The sequence below is a fragment of the Drosophila mojavensis genome, unplaced genomic scaffold, assembly GCF_018153725.1.
Source record: "Drosophila mojavensis isolate 15081-1352.22 unplaced genomic scaffold, ASM1815372v1 contig_49, whole genome shotgun sequence".
NCBI classification, from domain to species: domain Eukaryota; kingdom Metazoa; phylum Arthropoda; class Insecta; order Diptera; family Drosophilidae; genus Drosophila; species Drosophila mojavensis.
Genome location: NW_025318872.1, coordinates 4335942 through 4357465, shown reverse-complemented (window position 1 = coordinate 4357465; position 21524 = coordinate 4335942). Strand labels below are relative to the sequence as shown.

Here is a 21524-nt window from a genome sequence, read left to right as displayed (position 1 = left end):
ACTCGCGCCAGCGTCGCTGACTTCGAAGCCAAAGAAGCAAAAAAGGGAGAAAAACACGCACGGTTAACCTGACTGAAACACAGTGCGAGAGAGAGCGGGAGAAAAAGCATACTGTAAGCAGTGCATGAACGAGCAAGCTAGCGAATGAACGAGCGAATGAGCGAGCGAACGAAAGAGAGAAAGCATAAGGAGAGCGTGACAACTGAGCAACTAAATTAGACTGCTGTGTTTAACCGCGCTCACGCTGCGCTGGGATTGGAAGAGGAGTGAAGGGAGAGAGGAGAGGGGGCTGAGAACGATGGAAACGTATGCTGACAGTTCAAAATCGGACTGAGCTCCGCGACCTAACATTAATTGCATTGTGGTGCCAATTACGCAATGCTGTTAAGTGGCACTTAAAGCTGAAATGCATGTCGATCAATGGCTGTTAACTTGCTGTTAATTTTAACTGGATTGCTTCTAGTTGCGGTAGGATATTTAATTCGCATTTTAACTGTAAAATATACTGCGAGCCCACTGTGTCCACACATGCCGAAGAAATAGTCGCCTTAATTTATTGTTGAATTCTAGTACATTGTTTTTGCTGTTGTAGTAGAAAGCGTGAACATGATCGGGTGACACAGACTCACTCACTAGCTGTCATAGGACCGCTAATAGTCACAATTTAACATAACTGTTTTTTCATTTTTTTGTTTTTTCTTTGAAAATTTAACTACAGCTCGCAGATCCATTTGATGTGGGGTGGCTGGCGATGTTTGTTTTTTGGGGGCTTCGGTTGTTGTCCCGCAATTTTCGTCAACAGCAACGTTATTTCATTATAACACATTGCACACTGTCAGTTTAGCGAATTAAACCAAATTTGCAAACGAATTTTCAAATATTTGTGTGCTTTAGCTCACATATAACAGAATAATTCCTAATATGATTGTCGCAATATGGAACCATATCCGCGCCCGTCCCACGCTGCGTATGCGCAATATTTAGGCACAATTTTTTAATTATGAATGTAGACACGGCTTTCATATTTGCACTTTGCACAGTTTTTATTTTTGTTTTTCATCTGCTCACGTGCACGCCAAGCGGCAAACTTTAAATGCATTTCCGTAATTGCAATTGCACAACAAATATTGCAACAATAACCAGAAAAACAAATGGAACGAAGGGGAATACGGAACAAGCAGAAAGTGGTATCCAGATTTTCAAGGTCAAATACATTTATTAAATAGAGAGAGGAGAAAAAATTAGAGAGAGTGAGAGGCACAGAGACAGAAAAATTAACTCTAATGAATTTTCGATTTTGCTAGAGTCGACACTGATCAGCTTAGCTCGAATGGCTTTTAACTGTTTTATACACCTAGAATTGCTCTTACACCTATTCCTACAGCTAAAACTTAGTCACACTTCATGTTGATCTTACCAGAGAACACTTTACGTGAATTCAACTCAAGAGCCCAAGGCATAGGTCGCAATTTGAACTTTTTCATGGTCGCATTTTTTATGTTTCCTAGTTGTTGCTCTGTTTTTGTTTTGTCAACTAATCCATTTGCTTGATAATGAAATCAAAACACAGACTGCTGCTTTATTCGTCTAACCAATTTACCGCACTACTGTCCTTTTTTATTTATTTGACTTCTAGCTAAACACGGGTACAGCTTTCATTGTTGTTGGTGACTTTTCAGAGCAACTAAGTTTTTATCTCTTAAATCTTTTATCCATCAGATATCATAGAGTAGCGCTTGACGCAGCTTCAGCAAATAATACTGCGATAATATAACATAAAAGAGAAGTTAATAAATTTTCTTAAATTACCCAGAGCTTATGCTACTGAAAGGTGAAATCTTGTACGCAAGATTAAACTAATTTTATAATGTACAAAAATGTAGTATACATGATTCTATCTGTACTATCTATTTGTCTGTCTTGTCAATACCTATCAATTTACAGTTGTTTTTAATTTTGTTTATCATTAAATTAGGCGTTTCAAAAATAAGCGTTCGTTTGCAATTAACACTTATCGAGATCTTCTGATCTCAATAGATTCAAGTTCGTTCGAGGCGTCACATCGGCACATCAGCACACTGAGTGAGTTAGCCCGATTCAGTTTCCATCGAAATTGAGTTATAAACAAGATTCATTAGCATATCCCTTCGAATTTGTAAATCACACACTGGAAATATATTTATTGTCCAGTCTCCTTCTTATACTCGAAACTTTCCTTTGCACGCTTCTCTCTGCTGTCTCGGACATTTAGCGAAAAGCAAATTCAATTTGCAAGGAATGTCAAATATTATTTGAGTTTGCGGCACGTGAGCAAATCTTCTGTTTGCCAGCAATTTAAAAAGCTGTTTATCAAAATCATTTCTAGCCATGCATCGTACGATCCCAGAGAGCTATTAAAACAAATAGCACTTTGTATACATACACATGTATATACATATATGCATGCATGGTCGTTTCTTCTTTGCATAAATTGAATCAATGTTTTATTAGTCTTTCAAAAATAAATTTTGGATTAAAGTTTATTGCGCTGATTTATTAATCAAATTCTTTCCAAGTGCCAAAGTCTTGCGATCTGCTGATTCAAAATATATATTTCTTTCTTTTCTTTTTTTATATTCTTAAGAATAATATTTTTTTCGACATACATATACACATATGCTTATTATAATGAATGCGACGCACACACAACATGCGCATCGTAAAAATGCCATAAATGGATGCCAAAGCATTCGCAAATATAGTTAAACAAATTATCGATCGTAGCAACTTAAAATGCTCGACTAATATATACTCAGTATTTGTTAAAATCGATGAAATTGTATATGTGTATATATATGATATGTTAGATATGAGTTTACCACCTGTGATCAGAATTGATAATTGCAAAATTTACTTCCATCCAGATTAGATATATCAAGAAGAATGTCAACATGTGTATGGAACGGTTATAGAACAACAGTCCAGTTGAATCTTTAACTCATAAAATAGTCAGAGTTTAACAGTCCAGCTGAATATTTAAAGCATTTTCAATTAAATTTAACTCAATTTGACTGTAATACATTTAACAAAACAATAACAAATATAGTCTTCGAATCGTCACAAATCAAGAATTAAAATCTTTGGAGTTTCATCACACGTGCATGTTTAAGGACTCGCCGTTTCACCAAACGCAGAACTCGAATATATATTTGTTGTTTACCATAAACAATACTTTGATATATGTAGGTTGTATGAGGAGTGGCCCATCAACTACTCCTCTATTCCTGTTCTCTCTCTGGCAAAAATGTAGCACGTCACCTTTAATGTATTTTGTATTATCGCGTCGAAAAATTGTAAAAAACTTTTTATTTTTTGAATCATTTCTGTCATTTAATTTTTGTTCTACGTTAGGAACTTTTCAGCCCAAGTGTAAACTCTCTCATATATATATATATATATATATATATATATATATATATATCTGAGAGACGAACTTAAAAGCTAAATAATCCAAAATTACTTGAAATGTACAAATATTCCGCTATTAGGGATTAACAGATTCTGAGCAGCCCAGTTTATGTGAGCTGTAGCTGTAATAAAGAACTGTTGCTTAACAGATTTGCCGCTAAGCACGCAATAAAATTTTATTTTTCGATCGAGTCTCTTAACAGTGCACTATGGTCAAAAAGTAAAATTTTCTGACATAAAGGAAACCAAATTCAGCAGTTTAAAATCAACCTTTGGTTATTGATATGTAACCGTAAATATAATGTAAACTTTGCAATTGTTGTGTGGGTGATTGAAAAGAGATACAAAGCAATTGTGAATATGGAAAATCTTTGCCCAAGTATTTAGAATCAATGCTCAATACTATTATGTTGTTGTTTGTTGGTAATTGTGTAATTGTTGTTAATTTAGGAAATACATTCCCGTTTCGTGGAGTATTAAGTGTTGTGAGCACGCTACACTTAACTAACCACTATACCCTGATTTCCCTTTTTCAATGGGTTCAGGGTATAAACTAGTAAGAAAGCTATGGTCGAGAATGCTTGACTACGAAATCCCCTGAACCCTTCTAAAAATGGATATTTCAATAATTATTCGCGTCTTTCTGCTTACACGATGAACACAGAGGCATGCGCGCATAAACACGCATGGACTGCAGTGTGGACTTACTATGGGAACTTAATTGTTTAATAACTTTTCTTGTCGATGGACTATCTCAATGAAACTTGTAGATCGCGATCATTGCATTAAAATGCGTGTATGCGTGTAGGGCTGCCATCCGTCCAGGAATTCCGGGACATGTCCCGCTTTTGGACGTAATGTCTCGGTGTCCCGATCTGACACGAAATGGTTCCTGTTGTCAGCTGTTTCGATAAAAAATTCGTCATTTTGACAAAATGCAACTCAAAATACAGACTTGAAGAACTTTTGTCGAGACAAGTGTAGAATTTGTTTGAGAAAGCAGCGTAGAGGAGGAAGTTCAGTTTTTTGCAACAAACATACACTCGTGCAATAGAATTAAATATAGAATTAAATATCGCTCATTCATGCGATTTCTGAGCACAATGCAAATTGCGAAAGGGTTTTTTCCTTATTAAATACGCAGTGGTCAGACGAAAGAAATAAGTTACTGGTGGAGAATGTTAATATAATATATTATTGTTTAATATAATATGGTGGACATAAGTTGTTCCATAAGTTGAATGTTATGTATGTATGTATGTTTGGAAAAATAGACTGTGTGGAGAAGTATAACTGAGGCAATCATGAATATAAGAACAATGAAATATAAGGATGTATTCATACTATGTATCGATATACTTGAAATTTGTCGGGGTGTACTTGTACTTGTTTGAGGGGGTGGATATAGGGATGGAGGTTAAATTATATAAAATACATATATGTACGTCTACATTTAAAGTTTAAAGACTGTAGCCTTAAAGGTGTAAGATATATAACTAAATTTCAATAAGGTTTTTAATCGATAACAAAATATCGGGAGTAATTATCGCTCTTTGGATATGACATGCGCGACATGCGCGTGATATGCACGAACCTAGGAAAAAATATGTCAAGTCTCTAGCTATTATATCTTCTGAGATCGGCGCGTTCATACATACATTACGATGCCTATCCAACCCTGGTAGCTCAGTGCCTTCGGAGCGACTTGCTTCGGCAATAAAATGCGTTTTCAGTGACTCGCCTAGTCGTATGACGGATATTCATTTTTTTATATCTTTGAGTACCGAATACTGGAGTTAAGCGGTCTTTATCATTTTAATAAAAAAAAATACTTATTCTTATTATTCTTGTTTTTTTGGGACGGATTATAAATTTATTCTGGAAAAAAAGTAAAAAAAAAAAAAACAACTCGAAAAATATTGATACAGGGATTTTTGTAAAGTTTCATATCAAATATCATATTGATATACTTTCAAAAGTTAAAATATCATCGATACGATATTTTAAAAATATTCGACAGCCCTAGCCTGCACACAAATGTGTGTGTGTGTGTAAAAAAGTTTTATCTTGTGAATGCAGAAAAGTGAAGAATTATCAGTTCTTCAAAAGGTTCAAAGAAAATCGTAGGCGGTGAGTCTCGACTACAGCATTCTTGTCGTACCTTTCTAAATCTAAAATTAGGATTGTTAAAGGGAATGCTAGTATTTTCTGTAAGCACGCTTTAAGTTAATAAGGTTTACGAGCTTAATCGAATCTTAATTAATTTTATACAATTTATATATGATATTTATTGCTGTAATAGATATATTTGAAATATATAATTTGATTTAAATTATAGCTAGCAATATACAGGCTAAAATATACCATATGATTTATTATTATTTACGCTACATAATAATAGTTAGATAATAGATAATTCTTTAGGATAATTATATGAATGGTTTCACCAAGAACGTTTGCCAGAAATGAAGATAAACTATAGGCCACATATCGTACACAATATAAATATATATTTTATATGCCTATGTATACGGCATATAAACACATATTAATGCCGGACACACTCAAGTGTGCGGGTGCATGTATGTGTTTGTAAACATGATATAAAACAACAACACTTTTGTTTAAACCTAAGTATAAGCATTACAATTGCTTAAATAAATAAATATATAATATATATATATATATATATATATATTTATTTATAGATATATATGATATCTATATATTTTTTTATACAAATATATATCTGCTCACGGAGGAGGATTGGGGCCAATAAAGTACAATAAAGTAAATAACATAACAACAATGCCAGAATATTGGATAACTAAAAGGTTGCCCCTCGGGCCTCTTGGCCATGATCAACGTAGCTGGGGTCGTGGCTCCGTTAAGTGCATGTGCCTTGACTATTTAACATTCACATTCATAATATTGAATACTGGACCGATGCGCATAAATACACGCCTAAGGACACTTCGCAATTCGGGCTTGAGGTCGAAGCACATCATCTCACATAGCAGACTATAGTAGTTGGACACATGCGTGGCAAACTAGAATATTGATGTAAAAATAAATTTAAATAATGCCAATTCTGTTTTTATATGTATTTATCTTAGCTTACCCTCGCGTCGGTCATCTTAAGCAGGCGTGTCAAAATTAGCAGTAGGAGAGATGTCCATGCATCGCGATGCGCCTCGCTCTGTAGGCTGAGATAGTAGGCCAGCGCCTCTTTGCTGACTTGCACCAACTCCTGCTCAATGCCGGGCCAGTCGCTGCGACGATTCTCATCGCTGTACATTTTGAAAAAGATGCGTAAGACACAGGCTAATGACGCTGTCTCCTGTTTCAGCAGATTTGGCTTGACAGTACCCTTAAATCCCGCACGCCACAACAAATTGCGCTGATCCTGATCGGCATTGAAGCGCTTGGCGAAACGATGCGACTGCATCAGGCACTCGGCGAGTGTGAAGAGCTGTCGCGTACGCAAATAGCCATACATTCCCTGTTCCTCGCGTTGGCAATCCAGCTGCAGCTGCTGCTGCGTTTGGCGTCCGGTCAAATCTGCGGCTGCCTGTGCCAGCGTCTCAGCATCCTCCTTGCGCGAGGTGGCCGGGAAGAAGACTATATTGTCCATGGTCTGTATTAACTCCAGTTGCACGACACACTTAATATGTAGACCCTCGAAACTATTGTGCGCCTCTAATGGCGTGGAATGTACTGTACTAGAAGCACGACGTGGCAACTGATGTTGTAGCTGCAGCTGTGGTTCATTGCCCTTGGAGGGGCGCCAGCTGAGCAGCTCCTTGGGGAGCGTTGCATTGAATATGTCAAGGATGCATTGGCACGTCTTGTCCCAGGTGACCTCATTAAACTTGAACCCATTCGAGATGACCAGATTCTCTAGACAATTAGTGCCAGAGCGGGCAAGCTGTTCATTATTTTGCTGAACGCACCAATGCAACTGAGCGAACAGCTCTTCCAGCAGTAGATGGCCAAGCACATCGAAGTATTGGGTGAACACGTCGATTATTGCGTACAATGCATGATTGCAGGTGGTTGTCATCCATTCCGACTTTTCGGTCACATGCTCCGGTAGTTTCATGTTGTCAAAGATGCGGAAAATCACATTGAATAAATCTTTCCACCAATTTGGCTTGAAGCTATCGCCATGAGTCTTAACAATCTCAAAAAGAACGGTCAGACCACGTGTGCGTACATCCAACTTGCATCTATTGACCACACAGGAGAGAGAGAAGAGCATGGGAAACCAACCGCGAACCCAAACACGGTCTTCCTCCGCCACAGATGCATCATTCTCCATGCCCGCATGCTCCGCAAACAGCTGGGGTGCATCATGCACACACTGAGCACAGTTTCGCACTAACCGTATGGCTTCCATGCTGGTGTCCGGGAAACGTGCATTGCACGCAAACTCAGACAGGCACTTAACGGAATCCTGAAAGGAGTCCACCATAACTGCGAATTGACGTCGATAGAGGTCACCAATAATTTTTCCTGTTGTCTGGAATGCCAACTCCACAATTGGTTCCTCATGATCGCCGGCAGCTAAATGAAATATAGAAAATATGTTCTTCCAGCCGGAACGTATATTGTGGGCCTGTGAAAAAAAAAATAAAAAAAAATAAAAACATTTTTACCTTATTGATCAACTGTCTCAATTCATTGACTAACCTGCGAGTTGACCATTTGGGCAATACAACGCACGACCATGTCACGTATGGCCGGCGAGTTGTTCTTCTTCATGATGTGCTCAAAGGGACGCAGGAAGTCCTTTTGGAAACGAAAATTGCTAAATTCCCCCTTCTCCATGAACTTCATAGACAGCTGGCGCAGAGAGTCCAGAGCAAAGAATGCAATCTCCTCGTTACTGTTACAGCCAACCGTATTGAAATGCTCGCCCAGCACCTGCCAGATACGTGACCATTGCAATCGAATACGCTCCATATTATAGTAGCTGATCTCTACAATTTTTTGCAGTGAGAACATGCGTGGCTGCGTCTGCTGCAATTCATCGACAGAGACCTGACAAAGTGCTTTGACAAAGTCCACAATCGCATCGCCATCCAGGCGCATGGAGCCGGTAAATATACGATCCACTGCCACAACTACACTCTGACTGCTCGTCTCACCAATGTGCTCTTTGACACTGGGATTAAGCGTGTCCTTGAGCGTCGTTTGCGCACCGGAAAGGAATTGAGGTCGCACTCCCGTGCCAATTAGCTGTGCCAGCTCCAACTGGCTAATGCATTTGACTATGTCCAACCAACTACTGCCCAAATAATTGCCATCAGTGTGGGCAACCATGATGAGCGTTTTGATAGTATCAATATTCTTAGCCTTCATCTCATTAATGGGCGAATTGGCATTTAGCAGTGTGAAACGTGCGAGCGCCTGAACATAGGCATCCCGTTCAAGGGACATGTGGAAAATGCACGCAATGCGTATGGCACATCGAATGCCATCCAAGCAGAGGGTCGCTATTTCTGGATCGTCGCATACCTGCAAACCCACTGAGAAGGCAGCCAAAAAAGGAGTCCATGCCATTTTAAACATAGGACGAACATGCTCCAGATGCTTGGCCGATGTGAATGGCGACTTAACATGCGATACAGACTGCATCAGATTGGTTGCCGTCAGGGAGATGACCTCCATTTCCATATTCCATAAAAGTTTACGTCGCTTTTCCGTTATGAATGGCTGTTTGCCCGAAGGCTTAGGCGCCATCAGCATGGTTGTATTGTTCTTCATTTTAATCTCATGCTCGGCGATCTCATCGTAAATAGATGACAAATACTCCTCGGGTAGATCATCTTTGCTGTCACTAATGCCCCGATTCATTTTGATGTACTGCTCCTTGGTCATCTTGTGTTTAACTTGAGGCGAATGAAGATCTGTGGTCAACATTATAATGCTGAATGCCAGCACATAAACCGTGTCGGCGCTCTGGAAAAGCTGATTTTGAGGATTACATTCGCAGTATCTGCTCGCGAACTTCTCCATTAATCGATCGATCTTCTGTGCCTCACCGGGCAAACGGAACTCTTCAAGCAGAATGCGGAGAGCTGCAACCACTTCGAGCTGGCGAAAGTCAAAGGCATCGATATACGCACACATCACCTCCTTGGAGTGATCATCGTTCTCGCCCAGATAATTGCCAATAACGGTCTTATCGAGACGATCGTCATCGTGAAGCCAGCGTGCTATATCTGTTGGGCTGCTACCTAACAGTTGCTTCTCTTGCAAAAATTGGACGCCCTTTTGGGGCTTACGGTTGAATAGCTCAATGCCCGTCTCCATGACTTCCTTGCGCATCTTGCGCTCCTCTAACGCTTCGGGCAAATCCAACAACTCCTGATTCTTAACACTGCCATACGAATTAAGGCTGTGACTCGAACCGCCATGTGTTGAACGCAGGCTGGAATTGTGGGCGGAGAGCGCATCCACGTTATCACCCAATTGCGTCTCTTGCATGGTTGACGTCGGCGACTGAATCGCCTGCACCTGCAATTAGAAGTAAGTTAGCCCAACGAAATAAATATGTATGGAAATGTAAATGTTGTTCACCTGTAGAGCGTTCGCTGGCATATTGGGATTGACATATAGATCCTTACTCCACTCAACCATGCACTTTAATATAGATACAAGGCACTCGAGGCCGCGTTTGCGCATTGATTTCTCTTGCATGGGATTAGCGCCCAGCTCAAGGGCCTGGCGACCCTGCGCAATCTTTGATAGATCATTAACCAGACGCTCGAACAGGTTCGCTGCCGAGAAATCACAGTCGTAGTTCACATAGATATCCACCACGGATTGCGCATCCGCACAGATACGCGTTAACGCTTGAATGACCATCCATTTGTGCTCAAAAGAACTCGAATTAGCCTCCAGTATATTCAAGAATATTTCCTTGAAAAATACCTCGATCTGCCGCTTTAAATGCACCTTAAAATTTGAAAGTAGTGCCACAAATATAGAGAGCGACAATTCGAAGACCTCGGCCACCAGGCTAACCCCATTGTTGGATAAGGCAACACACAGATATTGTTTTATGGCCATAACGAACATCTCGTTGGAGCGGAAGACGGGTCCGGCATTCTGTAATATAAGCAGCAACAAATGCAGAGACAACACCTTGGAGCGCAGTTCATGAGACTTTGGATCGGGTTGACCCTCGGGTAGTGGCTTCATCGACAGCTTACACAAGGCCCGAAACACAAGAAACGCATCCTTTTGCAGGATGTGCGTAAATTTAGCCGTAACTATAGCATCGTTCTCACTGTGCAACTCAACGCTATCGTGGTCAGAGTGCGAAGAATCAACCGAGCCATTTCCATTCACAGATCCCTCTATTTCAGCCAGTTCCGAGTCAGAGCTCTGTTCCTTCATCGCCTCGTTGAAAGCAGCTAAAAGTATATAAATGCACAGCTTAGATTCTTATTTGCTGATTCCTGATACCCACACAACTTAAGTATTATTCGCATTGTGGATTTTTATTTTATACATATTCAATACATTAACTGTTAACTGCCGTATGGGTTAGTTTACAAATATTGCTTTTCTGTATGGCGGCTTTTTTATATGGGCAACACTGATGCATATATTGTGCACTCTATCTTTATCGATAATTTACGATTACTGACAAATCATTGCATAAGATCCACTCACAGCACATTCACATTCACTCTCACCCACCTGTTATTATCTCAGCAAGCAGCTCTGAGGCAATGGCTTCATCACTATCTGATGATTCCGTTACTACTGTTGTTGTTGTCGTCGCCGTTGTCGTTAAATCCTCACCATTACCTTCCGGACTGGCTATGCTGCCATTGATCGTTGTCGTCGTCGTTGATGGTGGAGGCGGTACTTCATAGACTTGATTCTCCATTCGCGCAAAGATCACATTTAGCATCTGTGTGAGTGTGGCACGGGCCGTTGTCTGATTGACCAGGTTCCTGCTGGATAGGTAGATGTCATAGCAGGTACGCACTGCTTGCAGCAGCGTGAATTCATGTATTTCTACATGCTGCGACGTCACAACGGTGAGCAGAGCCTTAATGATCTGCAGCTGAACGCCTTCATCCGTCTGCGGGCCATTAAAGCAACCATAAATGGTGATGACAATGCGATCGATGAGCAAATGACCCGGATTTGCAGAATCTTGAATAGCGCCCGTCAGATGACCATAGGCAATCAGCTTTTGCAAACAGTCCAAAGCTGTTACAACGATGCGTGGCGAGCGACTCTTGCATGCTAGCTCGAAGGGCAGGAAATAGGTTTCTGCGTTGATAATGCTCGCGGCATCGTTTTTGGGAAGCGGCAACGCGGCGCATGGTAATTCATTGCCTTCGGCAATTTGGCCCGCATTGATGAGCTCTGCTTTGATCTGTTCGAGAGCTGTGTCACAAGATTTCTTGAGCTGAGAATGATGTGAGCGCCGTATGTCCTTATCGGCAAGGATTTTCTCTAGAGCACGCACAATAAACATTTCCTTAGTTTTCGTGGAGTTATTTTGCATATTGTATGCAACTCCAAGGTCGTTTTGCAGTTATGTTTTTATTACCAGCCTCTTACTAATTCGTTTCTGCGTGCGTGCGTGTGTCTGTATAACGACAGCGACAGCGACTGCAACTTTCGCGCTGCCGCAACGGCGTGTGTTACCCCGTATGTTTTTGCTGTTGTCTAGATGACTCTAACTCGGCACCCGCAGTGTGTATGTGGTGTTATTTTAATGTTTTATGCGTTTGCATATTGCTAATGCTTCAATTTTTCACATCAAATATGCTTTAAAAAATACAATTCGTGAAAAAACGTCATCAGTACTGCACAACATAGCCAGACTGTTAATATATATCGATTAACGTAACAGACTTGCAATCGATTAAATACTAAACAATTTAAATAGCTGACAAATTGAGTTTATAAATTAAATACTAATTTCTATTGACTTATTACAGGGTATAAAACTTGTCACACAAACACGACAGAAACACAAGTGATTACAATGATAAAAAATTCTCTAACATAGGTACATATATGTGCTAGTACTATAATTGCCACTCCTCCCTTGTACAATCCGACAGTAAAACCATGTTGCTCAACTGCTCGTCCAAGAATTTGCCATCCAGTGCTATTGCTTCTTCGCCGCCAGTTGTAAATATTCGTGACGGTGGTAAGGCCGATGCTGGTATATGCAAATACTTTTTGGCCAAACTGTGCAGAAAGGGATGAAACTGTACGAGATCCTTCCACAGCAACAGTGGCTCCGTCTGTAGGCTGCTAATACCTGAGCAGAAATAGCTCGATATCTCATCCATACTCTCAGTCTCACCATTCATATTGATGTGTTTGTGCTTCTCGTATGAAAAGGCTCTATATGCTGCCCATATGTCGTAGTTGTCCGTGTTGGCTTCCTCATTCGATTCGACAGGCATCTCCCCGCATTTCTCTTCGTAAAGCTCGTACAGCTGTGTCATATATTTGGCAACAAGCGATGCGTTTTGGAAGGGCATATTGCGGAAGCGTGGATCTAGAAGACTCGACAACGCGAATTGCATGTTATTTTCCATGTCCTCGAAGCGTTCCTCCAAAAAACGGATAATAAATAGACGCAAATCATATGCGATTTGATGCTGCTGCTGCTCTGCGCTCTCTGGCTGCTTCAGTTCGTTGAGAACGGTGTAAGCAATGGGTAATGCATTACTGGCACTGGGATACCAGCCGATATTTGTGCCACATAATTGACGCACTGCACTAGCTAATGGAGCCAACACTGTTATCAGTTCCGCAGCCAAATCTAACTCAGCGCCCGTCAATGCATCCGATGGCAACAGTTTCTGCTGTTGTGTCGCTTGCTTCACGTAGCGTTCTAGCATTTCATAGCTGCTCAAAGGCTTTCCAACAACATCTAACTTTTTCAATTGTTGGCCGTGACAGCGACGCACCTTGTCGCAAAGAGCACTAAATTCATGTCGCTGGACGACCAACTCGATCAGTTCTTCCAACAGATGGGCAAAGCAAGGCACGTGTCGTTGGCTACCCAGCAGCGTAGCTACTGCATTCTCCATCAGTTGATCACTGCGGCTCACAATACAAACAATTTTCGATTTGTCTATATCGAATCGGTGGCAAATGCGCTCCAAACGTTCCACAATGGTGTTCTCATTATACTGCAGGGGCAACCTTTGTACAGAGAGCGCTTTTGACCGTCGATACAGGCCCTCGTTGTAGTGGGCAGCTACCTCCAGGTAGCTCAATTGCTGGTCAGACTTTGCATTGATGACGCAGCTCAGTGACAGACTTTGTATGTGGGCAAATTGTTGCCGCAACTGCGCTATTTGAATCTGCGATCTTTGGCCAATGTGCGCGGCGAGCTGCTCAGAACTGGGTAATCGGAAGATGGGACACAGCACCTGGACCAAGCGCTTAAACCCCTCACCCTGTATAATATTTAGCGGCTGTTTGTCGCGGCATAGAAAGTATGCCAAACTGTTCATATAAACATTGTTACTGCAAAGAGAGAACAGTCAGAAACAGAAATAGTCAGCGGTATTTTAATATTGAATAATTGAATACTTGACCGACCTGACTATCAAATGATCTAATTCTGGATGCGTTCCGTCGTTGTGCATTTGGTACAGTGATCGTTGATCGCTCTGTTCATTTGCGTCCTTTGGCTCAAATTCTATAATGTCCTCTGCGCTTACGGTCTCCGTGGCGGACTCGGTCTCTGCCCCCGTCGTTGCCCAATTTGCATACGTTTCCTCATTCACGACACTTTCGACCGCTGCATGTGCCTCCGCATTAACCAGCTCGATTAGGTTGACATCCATATCGTTATTACCTTGTTCGGCATCAACTTCTTGCTGGGGCTCCGATTTAATTTTAATGGACGCATGTTTAAGTTGCTTTCGTCCACGACTTTTGATGGGATTGGGTTCACGTTTGAGGATGCCGCGTACTACAATCGAATCATGGTCATTGACATCGCTGTAAACAAACGCTACTGAGTAGATGTACTCAAATATTCTGAGCAGTTGGCTTACATTTGTGGATGGGTCTTCATGTGCTTCATGAGATTGGAGGTATTGCCGCAGGTTTTTATTATCTTTTCGCAGAGTACACATTGTGCTGTTTGAAGATCTATTTTATCATAGTATTTCCAAATTTTACTACGCGCCATTATTATTTGTCTATATTGTTTGGCATCGATTTCGGAATTTACAAATTGTATCGAAACGCTTGCAATCAGTTCACTGAGGCAGCTCAATTTTGAAGTCCTAAAGAACCTCATAATGTTCATTGATTCAGTTCACTCCAGTTATTCGTTGTTCATATGACGTTGACAAAAACTAGCTCAAGTTCGCTCAATTGTCCAACCATTGAAAATAACAACACTAACCAGGGAACACATAGACTAGATATCTAGAACAAATTTTTTCAACGACGAAAAAATGCGATGTACAGACTAGGGATTAGTGATAACAAGTAAGGAAGCTCCAGTCAGTGTTGCCGTTTTGGCTTATTTTCGACCAGATCAGGCTTATTATACCCTGAACCCATTTTCAATGGGAAATCAGGGTATAATGGTTTTGTTGAAATGTATGTCACAGGGAGGAGGCGTGGCAGACCCCACAAAGTATATACACTAGGGATGCAAAACTATCGATAGTGCGGCCATAGATTTTTTTCACATCCGATAGTGAAAAGCGTCGATATTATCGATAGTACTATCGAAAATTTAAAATAATTACAATTTACTCCATTTTTTTCTTAAAGTCTGCATTTATAGAACGGTACTAAAAAATGTTTCAGACTTCATTTACAGCTATTATTTATAACTGTTGTATATTTATATAGAACGAAAACAAAAATCAATATTTGAAGCAACTTAAATTATTTGATATTTGAAGCAACATTCATAATTTTCACAGCAGTAATAGGAAAATATGTAACGGAATGTAATATAAGATAAAAAAGATATAAAAACAGTATTCAATATTCAATATTCTTAAAAGTATTTAAGCAACTTAAGCCGAAAATCGTCAACACATATAATATTAAAGCTATCCATCTAGGAGCCAGATGTTTTTATTTAAGAACAGTAAGACGTCCACATTTTTTGTTTTAAGGCGGGACCGACGTGTGCCAATAATTTCCCCAGCTTTACTGATTTCTCCGACTCGGTGGAGCTTGCCGGAACGCAAAGGTACTTGCGAGCGCACTGTGCGACGTGACTAAAATGTTGCGCATTAATCTGCAATGTTTTAAATGTTCAGATTGTTATTTTTATAAATTTCATTACAAATTTACCTTCCAGTACTCCAAGGGTCAATATCATGATCAGCATTTCTCTCCTCAATGTATTGCCTCATGGCACTTATTGCATCTGACATACAAGTTCGTTGTTTCCGCTGAATTCTATCGGCCAAAAATGTAAGAACATTGTCAGGGTGCGTTGGCTGTAAATCAGTTACTGGGTCATTTTCCTCAACATTTATTATGCTCTTCACTTTCTAAAATTGTCGAGGCTTCTTGAGCATTGACAGCATTTCCTGTTGGAGTGGTGGCGTCTTCAATAAATACAAAAGATCAGATTGTATATTTCCTAATCTTTATTGGTGGATGAGAGCTGTGTCGCTCGTATAAAGTGTATTGAATATGTATATACATATGAACAGAAGTGTCAATACCAGGATAGGCAAGTGACGAGAGCCAACGGTTGTACTATTAACAGAACGCTGTTAATTGACATCAACAGAGTGCTGTTAATAACACAGCCGGGCTATGTGGGGGAGGAGCAATCCTGTTAATGGGATCTGGCATTAACATACTCCCCCCCTTGCAAGGATTGCAAACTAAGACGTCGTGTCGAAGCTGGAGACCTCTTGGTGTGCGGATCAAGGTCGTCAGCGGAGCTGTGACCGCCTTTCTAGGAGTCGAGGCGGAGTGACGTGCTGATCCCTGGAGATGCAGGAGCGTGTGGTGATTCTGGCCACACGTTTTGCAACGTCCCTTGCTGCGGCAGGATTGCCCGGAGTGCTCGTGAGCCAAGCAGTTCGTACAGTACTTATGTGTAAGTACCGCACGCATCCGATTCTCCTCTGAAAGGCCCAGAAAACGCTGGCAATTCCGGAGACCGTGGGCTCCTGGGCACACGCGGCACTGGAAGGAATTGGTACCGCGTGGCTTGCTGCTTTCTGATGACGGCGTCTTTACCTGGAAGATCGAATGAGTTGGAGGCAGAATTACTTGCTCGTTAGAACACAACGTGGAGGTTAGTTTGACAGCACAAGGAGGATGAGGATCGGGTTGAAATGACGGGCCTGAATGAAGAATAGTATTCAGGCTGTCATTCAGTGCTGGACGGAGAGCATTGAAACCGACCCTCACTTTCGGAGTGGTGCTGTTTGGAGCTCGGAATGGAAGAGCTTCGTCAGATGATACGGTTGGCGGAGACTCAAGTTTCGCCTCTTCCGAAACAGAAACCTGAGCTGTGAAGGAGGAGACCGTTCCTGGTTTCATCTGTGAAAGTGGGCCTGTCAGTACCCAACCGAAAACAGTCTCCAGACCTATAAGAGGCCCGAAAATATTGGGGTGATAACCTCCCTGAATGACAGTCGCAAGGATATCCGCGCCTATCAGGACATCAATTTCCGCACTCTTGTAAAACTCGGGGTCAGCTAGCTGAACTTTCGGAAGTTCGTTTAACAAGATTTGCGGAACTGGGGACGAAGGGATGTTACCAGCCAGATTTGGAACGACGAGAGCAGAAGCTTTGATTCGCATTCTCGGCTTCAACGGAGAACCAATATCAAAGTTGCATAGCTTGTGTGCCTCAGCTGTCACTGCTTGATTCAGGCCGGAGACCTGAGTATGCACGGACTTGAAGGGCAACTTGATTTTTCGGAACAGTCGCTCAGAAATGAAAGTCGCTTCGGACCCTGAGTTGACTAAAGCACGGGCGGGATAAGTTGCGCCGAAATGGCATATATTAATCACCGCCGTGCCGAGGAGGACACCTCGTGTGTTGGCAGCCAGATACGTTTGGACGTTGGACATAACTGGAGTATGAGTCGGAGCTATAGCTGTTGCTGAAGCAGCAGCGGTCCGAAGAGTATTATTCCTATGGAGTAGGGTGTTATGTCGACCATTGCACGTGAAACAGTCGTAAACACTGATACACTCTCGTACCTGGTGACCTTTAGCGAAACAGTTTAGGCAAAGTTTCTTTGATTTTATGTAAGTCTCTCGTTCATGAATGGATAGTTGAAGAAATTGAGGGCAGAATCGGATTGGATGATTCTCTCTTGAACACAGATCGCACTTTGTGCCGATTGTGTCCACTTGTGTTCTGAACGAGTTCAGTCGTTTGGGAAAGGCAGGGTTCGCAGATCTCCTTCCATAGCCTCAAGAGCACGAGCGCGCTCGCTAAGAAAGTGACTAACGTCCTGCCAGGCTGGGATTTCTGTTTTTCGTGTCAATGAATGCTACCAGAGAGATCGAGTTTGTTCCGGAAAATTTGAAGTGCACAGGAACACAAGAATGCAATCCCAATTCTCAGTGGATATCTGAGCATGCTCGATTGCAGTGACACATCTGTGCATAGTGCTATGCAACTGTCTGAGAGCCGAGCCTGACTCCTTGGTGATCTTGGAAAGGTTGAGAAGGATTTTAAGCTGGCTGTTGACTAACAGCCGCTTATTTTCGAACCGATCACACAAAGAGACCCAAGCCGATGCAAAGCCGTCGTTTGTGAGAGGATACTCTGCGACTAGTGCGTTTGCATCGCCTGCTGTTTTCGAATTAAGGTGGAATAGCTTTTCCACCGGAGTCAAACACGAATTGTTGATGTAGATCGCAGTAAAAAGATCGCGGAATGTAGGCCAGCGCAAGTAGTCGCCGTGGAACACTTCCATGTCAACGGGTGGAAGGCGACAGCCTTCCAGACGAGGCGAAAGGAGCGGGCGGTGTACTCGATGCGGAAAGTGCATCGATTTGCACCCCCAGGTGCGTCGTACACCGCTCATACACAGTATAGCAGTTGTCGAATTTAGCCTCCATGGCTTCAACTTCGCCACTGCTCGCCCCTTGGCTCAACGCTCTGGCACAGACCTTATACTGCTGCTCAGCATCATCCCATAATGTCTTGACACGATCTCGGCGGATCTCGAAGGCGCGGAGCTGAGCCGCATGGGTGGCGTTAGAATCTCCGGGACCGTCGATGCGGGCTTCGAATTTAATGAGCCTATCCGCAGCCGCAATGAAATCGGACAAAGACATATTGACTGAACTTGCGGGCTTCGGACTGGACCGGGTAACGACTGGACTGCGCTTGAAAGTGCTGGTGGTCGGTAGTTTCCCGGACGCGAAGCTGGTACACTAAGTTGCGCTCGACCCGAACGATCAGACATGGATGCTAACTAGAAGTTAGCTGCTGGAAATTTCTGATATGGAGACAGAAATTCACTCACAGAACAAAGTAATTCAGTTGACAAGAGCAAGAAAGTTATCAACTGAACGTAGAGCAAATTAGAAGAGAATTATTGCCTTGTAAAGCGAAAACAAAGAAAAAGTAAAGGCAAAAAATGTAATTTATTTAATTAGGATAAATTAAATAATAAAATCCTTAATTTGAAATTGGACTTTGTAATTAATTATTTTAATTAGAATAAATTTAATAATTAAAAGAGTGGCTTTATATTTTGCTTTACAATGGCTCTTTGAAATACGATAAATACTGATCGTGACACAACTATCGTCACGAAATTGTGGCGGCCGGAGATAGTTATTGAAAATGTTATCGATACTAGTGACGATCTCAGCTGCTTGGACACAAAACAAAACAACCAATTTAACAATTTAAGTTTATTGTTTAGTAAATGTGTCGTGTATATGTATGTGGAAGTTGCCGCGCTTGACCGAGATGGTCAAATGTTGAATAAAAGTTGCCTCTATGCTCAATTTTTGTTCTTGCTCTCTAGCTCTCTCTGCTCTCTGCTCTCTCAATGAAGCGGAATGATTGTACTTTCGCATATTTTCGTAGCCCGAACCTAAAAAGGGAAGAGCCGAGCAAATACGAAATTGATAAGCCCTAGGAGACAGATTTTTCGGTGTTGAAAAACTTTGTACTACATGTCTAGTCTATGTGTTCTCTGGTCAGTGGTCCAACATTGTGGCCAAGCGTCAGAACGGTTCTGGTCTCATAATGTGACAGTCTTATTTCAATCCGATTAATAATAAAAGTGCAAGTTTCGGAACCAATTGAAGTCCTCATTTTTGTCTTAAGTCCATCCATAGTGCATCCCAAGCCAAAAACACATGGTATGATTAATGACACTGATACTGCCTTTACTCCTGTTCATAGCTCGCAAATAACTGTTAACACTTTTTCGTTGTCTGCAAATAAGTGTCTTTCACTAACACAGTCAAAAAAACTCAGACAAAAACTGTTTTTGTCGCGTCTGGCTTAGCTCGCTCGCACTCTGAGGGAGACAGTTATTTCTGTTTTCGTTTCGCTCAAGTCAAACACTGATCGTTTGCTTGAGTTAAATGAAGCAAACTGTCAGTTGCGTTTGTATGGGTAATCACGCGCGATAGCTGCGTTCTTTTTGTATGTATGTATGCGTGTATTTACATGCACACGAAGGCAAAAACAATTTCTGCTGATTTTTTTAGTCAAACTGTTTTTTGCTGAAAGTCTTTGTGTGAGTGAAAATCGTGTTAGTCTTTACGCGACACTCATGTGAGAGCGTCACACGAATGAGTCATTGCATTGCGTCTGAGCGAAACAGATTCTGAAGAAAACAAAGTGTGACGCTCAGAGCGAGTCGTGTCCGCACAATTTTTTTTGGCTATGATGCGAAGCAGAGCATAAGCGAAAAAACGATCAACTCTCATTTGCAAGCTCTGCGTTTTAGAAAACCATCGATAGTATCGATAGTACCATCGATTGTTTTGCATCCCTAGTATACACTGCGCGTCATCAGGTTAGCGTCCCCCCTTACACTCATCTCAAAGCTGAATAAAAGCTAAACCATCAAAGGTTCATCTTTAAAATTTTTTTTGTATTATACTACATCTATTTCTCTTTAAAAAAAAAAATCAATGGCTACTGTAGCAATAGGGAATAATTTTTAATAATTTTTTTTGTAAAATGTACAAAAAACATATAACAAAAATTTGGTCATCAGATTAGCGCCCCCTGCGCTAAATTAAATTTATTTAAGTTAATGACCAAAAATAACACCTGTATTTTAAGCTATTATTATTTTTAAGTAATATTAGTAGTGCGTAGTGACGTTTGAAATTACTTCAAAAATTCGATTAGGAATGGAATTATAAAGTTGTTCAATATTATTCAAGGATATGGTTGACCAAGCGTGTTCAGTACCTTCGATTAACTCTGTCTTTGTACTATAATGCTTTTCGGACTCATATACTTTCCTGACCAACCATTCTCAGACGTTTCCAATGATATTAAGGTCGAGTGAGTATGGTGGCCACTCCATGAGATCAGTTTTTTGGCCCTTAATCCAGGACTTCAGGGATCGGGCGGTCTGATTTGGAACATTATCATGCTGGAAAATCTAATGCCGGTTTTCAGACAGGTTATAGAAATGCGGAGCAGCAGTTTTAAAGACGATGCTATAGTCCTATGCGTTCATGCGCGATGTCAAAAATTGAAGCTTGCAAGTGCTGTAGTAAGATATTGATACCTACACCAATGCCACACCACCCCCCCGCCGCAGCGGCTTGGAAACCGTTCCAAACAATGTTCTTTTATGAGTAGGTCATGGATATAATAATTATAGCCATCAGTTCCTTCCAAATTCAATTTTTCTCATCAGAAAAGACAACAGGCTGCCATTGGATAGACCACGTCATGTTCGCCCGGCCAAAATTAATACGTACCTTTCTCAGCATATCGACTGGTGTCTTTTTTTTACACTCTGTTTCTTTAAGTAATTAACTTTCTTAATTGCTCATTGGACCGTTGATAAGCTCGTCTTAACACCGATTTGATCCCCAATCTTGGTGGTCGATTCGTGGGAATTCGA

At 41.3% G+C, this 21524-nt stretch overlaps 2 protein-coding genes across 2 annotated transcripts; both read right to left on the bottom strand.

Moving 5' to 3' along the window:
* Positions 1 to 5715: 5715 nt before the first annotated feature.
* On the bottom strand, positions 5716 to 12072 carry LOC6578122 (brefeldin A-inhibited guanine nucleotide-exchange protein 1). Its single transcript, XM_002004008.4, has 5 exons — positions 11161 to 12072; positions 10033 to 10871; positions 8140 to 9969; positions 6569 to 8065; positions 5716 to 6497 (listed from the first exon to the last, which is right to left on the bottom strand). The coding sequence occupies exons 1-5, from the start codon at positions 11981 to 11983 to the stop codon at positions 6354 to 6356; spliced, it is 5133 nt and encodes a 1710-aa protein (XP_002004044.1). The 5' UTR covers positions 11984 to 12072; the 3' UTR covers positions 5716 to 6353.
* Positions 12073 to 12367: 295 nt separating this feature from the next.
* On the bottom strand, positions 12368 to 14863 carry LOC6578121. Its single transcript, XM_002004007.4, has 3 exons — positions 14511 to 14863; positions 14050 to 14454; positions 12368 to 13974 (listed from the first exon to the last, which is right to left on the bottom strand). Exons 1-3 carry the CDS (start codon positions 14765 to 14767, stop codon positions 12513 to 12515), a joined length of 2124 nt encoding a protein of 707 aa, XP_002004043.4. The 5' UTR covers positions 14768 to 14863; the 3' UTR covers positions 12368 to 12512.
* Positions 14864 to 21524: the final 6661 nt, after the last annotated feature.